The sequence below is a fragment of the Acanthisitta chloris genome, unplaced genomic scaffold (assembly GCF_000695815.1).
Source record: "Acanthisitta chloris isolate BGI_N310 unplaced genomic scaffold, ASM69581v1 scaffold24216, whole genome shotgun sequence".
NCBI classification, from domain to species: domain Eukaryota; kingdom Metazoa; phylum Chordata; class Aves; order Passeriformes; family Acanthisittidae; genus Acanthisitta; species Acanthisitta chloris.
Window position 1 is genome coordinate 340 of NW_008677894.1, and position 5565 is coordinate 5904.

The following is a 5565-nucleotide window of genomic DNA, read 5'->3' on the forward strand; positions in this document are numbered from 1 at the left end:
GCAGAGGGTGCGGGTGGATTTTCTGCAAGGCGCTGGTCGAAGGGGTGTAGCCGCCAGCTAAGGTGAGAGTGAAGGGCAGCGTCGCGGCAGGGGATGGTCTGTCTGTCGATGGACATGCCTCCACGTCACGAGAAATATCAAGCAGGTTGGCTCTCACAGCCTGAGGCTGGAGGATCGGGAAGCAACAGTCTTGGTGTGTTGGGAGAAGCAAACTCCTGCCTGGCTTTGTTATCAGGGGCTTTTGTTTCTGTTGTTTGGGTTTTCTGGTAGCATCTCCTTTGGGTGGGGACAGCGCTGGAAGCAGGTTACAAACCAGGCAGCTTCTTTCGCGGCTGCTGGTTCCATTTCGAGCCGGGTTAATAATCATCAAAACAAGAATGAAGGGAGTTGTTGTCTTGTGGCTTTTCAGTGCCTTTTATGAGCGGAGGTAACTCTTAATTCAGTCCCTAATAGACCATTTGGAGCGTCTGGGATTCCTCCGGAGGGAGGTGAGGCAGTGCCGGGGCCTGGGAGGCCACGCTCTGTGCTCCCCTTGGGAAGGGGTGGCACATGGCAAGGCGGTGTGTGGTGCTTGCTGTGGCTGTTGTTTACAGATGCGAGCGGGTGTCCTTCCCCTGCCCTGTATTCCCTGCTGGATTTCGTTGTAGCTCATAGCAAAAGATGAGGTATTTGGCGTTAAAAAGCAACGCACTTGTCAACGCAAATTTCCCTTTCTCGTATTTGAATGTGGTAACTGATGTCTGAATCCATCGCAGTGCTTCAAACAACTGTTGTCACTTCTTGTCGTGGAGGTTGAGTTGAGGGTTTGGGTGTCTTCTTCCTGGCTTCACCACTGAGATTAACCAGGAAATCTTGTTTTGTTTTTCCAGTTGCAATTTCTGAGCAGTTTTGTCCGGAAGACTGTGCTCAGGTTATGACGACTAATCCCAAACCGAACAAGGCATTAAAGGTAGGGAAGAAGGCCGAGTGGGTGGTGCTGGGTGGCAGGGGAGGCTGTTGTGGAACTGTGCAGCATTGGTGTTACATCATTGTTCTTTTTCATTCCAAGAGACTCTTACAAATGGGTGCTGATACAATTTCCCACTATCTGCAGGAAAGGTTAGGGTAGAAGAATGCTGGCAAAACCCAGAAAGAGGTTTGGTCTCTGGGATGGTTTGAAGGCTGGAGTATTCCAGCAGCTATCCAAGAGACTTCTGGCTATAGCAGGTATTGGCAGCATCCTGAAACCAGTGCTTCCAGGCTTGTCAATGAAGTACTTGTACTCTCAGGACTGGGAAGCACTGGGGAAAAGACATTTTCAGCTGGTGTCTCTCAAATCCACAAGGCAGTAAATGCCTCAGACATACCAGCATGATGATGGTTGATGGATGATGTGCATGGGGTTGTGCATGCATTGGTGAAATTTCTTTCCAGTCTTTTAGCTCTTCATTCTCTTATGTCCTGCAGTCTATGAAAAGACAAAAGGATATTGTCTTAAAACTTAGGGATTTAATGATCTTAAAGGTCTTTTCCAACCTAAGTGATTCTATGATTCTGAAAATAAAGGTGGCAGACCTGCTTGAGAAACAGCACAAGGCCTTGGTGGTTTTCTCATGTAACTTCTGAGTCTGGCCTGTGCCCCAGCAAAACCAAATCAGGCTGTGTCCTTGAAGCCAAGCAGGGTTGATTGCTCATTCAAGTAGTGAACAAAATCTTCAATGAAAAGCCACAAAATGCTGAATTAAGCCCTGCATACAAGTGGCTATTCTGCTTTTGAGATGCTGCACTGGTGTCCCAGCATAATGCTGGGAAAAGGTGTCATCTTCAGCATTCAGTGTGAATTCTGGGTTCTGACAAAGGAGCACAGAGGACTTCAGCCTGCATTACATTTATCTCTTTGAAAATCATGCTGTTGGGTTCCCACTGGGCATGTAAGGCTCACTGCTTTCTCTGACCTAAGAGGGTTGCCCAAACCCAGATGACAGCAGTGCTCAGATCTCTGCCATGTTTAACCCAGATGTTTTAGCAGAGTTTGTCCCCTCTACAGCACTTCCAGGGTGTTTTCCAGCTGGGACTGTCATGTTGCTGCGGGGTGGCCTTTCTCTTTTCGCTGTCCAGAACATCCCTTCGCGTAGGATTGCTGCTACCCCTGTGCTGTTGGTATTTGCAGGTAAAGGAGGAGTCAGGAGAGAATGCCCCAGTGCTGAGTGATGATGAACTCGTGTCAATGTCTGTACGGGAGCTGAACCAGCACCTGAGGGGTCTCACCAAAGAGGAGGTCATCCGTCTGAAGCAGCGGAGACGCACGCTGAAGAACCGGGGCTACGCTGCCAGCTGCCGCATCAAGCGCGTGACTCAGAAAGAGGAGCTCGAGAGGCAGCGGGTTGAGCTGCAGCAAGAGGTGGAGAAGCTGGCCAGAGAAAACAGCAGCATGAAGCTAGAGCTGGATGCCTTGCGCTCCAAGTACGAAGCACTCCAGACCTTTGCTCGTACTGTGGCGCGAGGGCCTATTACCCCGACCAAAGTTGCCACCACCAGTGTCATCACCATTGTGAAATCAGCCGAAATCTCATCCAGTTCTGTGCCGTTTTCAGCAGCGTCCTAGTGCCCTCGGTGGGGGGAACTAGCAGCCTTTCAGAGGGGAGGGGATAAGGCTCTCATGCATTGTTCCGGAGTCCTTGGTCACGTCAAGAATTGGCATTTTAAGAATTCTCTTCCAAAAGTGCAAAAAAATAGAAGAAAAAAAAAGAAACAAAAGAAAAGAGAAAAACAAACCCAAAGGGTTCCTACAAAGGGAACTTAACTGGCTGCTTCTGTCTGGACTCAGTGGCTCCATCAACCTCTTGTGTCCAGGATTTGAGCTCTGTATGCAGTGCAAATTGCAAGATCTGCTTCCTCCTTCCCCTTGCCTTCCCAAACCCCTCTCAGCCGTGGGCAGCTTTCCAGCTGGGAGAAGATATCTGAGGAGCCTCCGGAGTCTTCGTGAATGATGCTCAAGAGCCAGGAAACAGATGGACCGTAGAAATCATGATGTGAGATGAATGTATGGGAAAAAGAGTTTCCTTTAGTGGCCTCCTACTCCCTGTAAGAAGGGTCTCCCCTACCTTCCCCACTTCCATCTGATATTCTGAGGGAAGGGATATAGGCATCTTGGATCTGATTTCATCCTGCTATGAGTGGATGGGAGCAGGAGGACGATGGAGACTAATGCTTGGGTCTGACCACACCCATTAGGGATAACCTTTTGTTTTCAATCCATGCTGTTAAAATATGGGAAAATACATATTTTACATATTTTAATATGCCCCATTACCTGTGTGGCCTGTAAAAACTACATCACAGCCTCCTTTATTCCAAGCCCAAGTTTCCCAATAGCTCCTTCCCAAAGGTGTGCCTGTGAATTGGGTATATTTATGCAGTTTATTTCTTCCAAATGATGCGCAGTTTTGAAGTAGCAGCTTTTTTTTTCCTGGATTCCCTGAAGCTTAAGGGAGGGAGGCACAGTAAATGCTGTGAAGAGCTGTGTGATGGGGAGGAGAAGGGGAGATGAGGAGGAAAAATGCTGCAAGTATTAGTGGTGGAGGCAGAACCAGCTGTGAGAGAAGGTGGGACAGTTCTGCTGGGATCAGCACTATGAGAAGGGGTTTGTGCAGAGTATTTTGGAAGGATGTTTTTAAAGCACTGAAGTGTAACTAGAGGGCAATAGCGTTCAGACAGGAGGAGAGAAGTTACAGTCTCCTCTGTGACAAGAGCATTGGTAAGTTAGCAATGAGCATCCTAGCTGGAGAGCTGCGCTCGCCAGTCCTTGATGACCAGAGAAGGGCTATGGGGGGGTCAGATAGGAGCTGGAAGTGTCTTTTCCTCTCCGTAGCACATCAGACGCTGAATTTGGGATCCAAAGAGTACAGTGAACAACCCTCAGTGTTCAGATAACCTGTGTGAATGTGACCCTGAAACTTGACGCTTTCTCTTGCAAATGGGCGAATTATCCCGAGAGGCACACGGAGGGCAGGATGGAAAATCGGTGTGTGTGTAGGCGATGGAAGAATTGGGATCGAGAAGTCGTTTGTATGGCTCTGAGCAGTGGTTTGGGAGAGGGATTTCTGGCTTGGCAATGGGCAGGAGATGGGAAGTCGAAAGGAGAAATTTCGCTGTCGCGCAGCAGCGCTGAAAAGACGAATGTTTCCAGGTCACTGTAAAAAAAAATAGCTATGTTGGTGTTTGTGTGTTTTGTTGTTGTTTTGTTTTTCTTTTTGAAGTAGGAAAAAAAGGGACTGTGAGTTTCGTAGGGCAGGTCAGAGACTTGTGGAATGGACGATGCCTGTTGTCACACAGGTGAGAAGAGAATGAGATTGCTGAAGTTTAAGGTGAGGAGAAGAGCTTAGAGAATTTGGGCTCCAGAATAGAAAACAAAGATCACGGAGAATTCATGAGTGTTTTGGACTGAAAGAGAATAATCAAGTGCCACCATTGTTGGAAAGGAGACAGTGAACTGGCATCTGACACCCAGTATAATTTGTTGTTTGAGGCTTTGTCTTGCCTTGAATGGCAGTAAGTTGGTAGAAACTTAGTGAAGCCCTACTTGTCTTTGGAAGAAGTTGTTAGCTTGCTTTTTCTTTTTTTTTCACCTTGTCATCGGAGTCTCTGGATTTCCCAGGAGGATCCTTTGTGAAATAGGTTAATGAAAAGAGAAACCTCAGATTTGGTTCTCATTCAGTCCTCAACATCGACATCCGTGACCTTACTGAGCCAGAAAGGGTGTCAGTGAAACGCTTCTGAAGGCTCGTTCCCCCTGCCAGATCCACGTGTTATGGAAGGGAGCAGGGAGTTTCCTTTGGGTGATTTTCCAACATGTAGAGTTTGGATGACACTTAGCGTTACCTCATTTCTCCTCCACTCCCTCCCTATCTCCAAACAGGCAGATCGATGTCCTGTGTATCAGTACCAGTTATTGACTCCCACAGCAGAAGCTGAGGAAGAGAAAGATGTTACTGTCATTTCCTGGTCCTCTCATGTTCTCCAGCTCACAGACATTGGAAACTTTCCCAGACCTTACAGGTGCCTCCAAAAACAGGCAAAATGGAGACTCCTGGCACTGTTGGGGCTTTAAATGAAAACTTTAATGAAAAAGGCCAGTTGACTTGAAAATGCCCAAATGCTTCCAGTCTTTTAAAACAGCTCCAGAGCTCCATAACATTCCTGGCTAGATAGGAACACCCTCTGGCTGCCCTTGCCTGGCTTTCCTACCAGGGAAATCAGACCAGTCTCACCGAGGGGGACAGGACGGAGGTCGAACTTTGTTCCTTGGGGTCTTCTTGCTGTTGGAATGAGTTGAGAAACATATCTTTATGTGGCACTTCCCTTGTGGCCAAGTATTTCTTGTTTTTTCCAGTTCTTGGAAGGGTGCCAAAGGCTTGTCCAAGTGATTGCTAGTTTAGTGCTGGTAGACACTTAAATTCTCTGGTCACTCGATAAAGAACAAGAGGCCTGGGTGTTGTTAAAGCTGTTGATACCATAGCCATGGTAGGTAATCCATATTGGATATCCATAAGGACCACGTGGAAATATTTAAAGAGAGAGAAATAT

General features: G+C 47.5%; 1 protein-coding gene across 1 annotated transcript; it reads left to right on the forward strand.

Annotated features, from left to right (window-relative positions):
• Window positions 1–872: 872 nt before the first annotated feature.
• On the forward strand, window positions 873–2712 carry MAFK (v-maf avian musculoaponeurotic fibrosarcoma oncogene homolog K). Its single transcript, XM_009076698.1, has 2 exons — window positions 873–949; window positions 2150–2712. The coding sequence occupies exons 1-2, from the start codon at window positions 914–916 to the stop codon at window positions 2582–2584; spliced, it is 471 nt and encodes a 156-aa protein (XP_009074946.1). The 5' UTR covers window positions 873–913; the 3' UTR covers window positions 2585–2712.
• The last annotated feature ends 2853 nt before the right edge of the window (window positions 2713–5565 follow it).

Bases quoted from the DNA above. Each gene is read 5' to 3' on its own strand.
- MAFK (XM_009076698.1), top strand. From the start codon at position 914: ATGACGACTAATCCCAAACCGAACAAGGCATTAAAG. The intron at 950-2,149 runs GTAGGGAAGAAG...TGGTATTTGCAG, and splicing joins AACCGAACAAGGCATTAAAG to GTAAAGGAGGAGTCAGGAGA.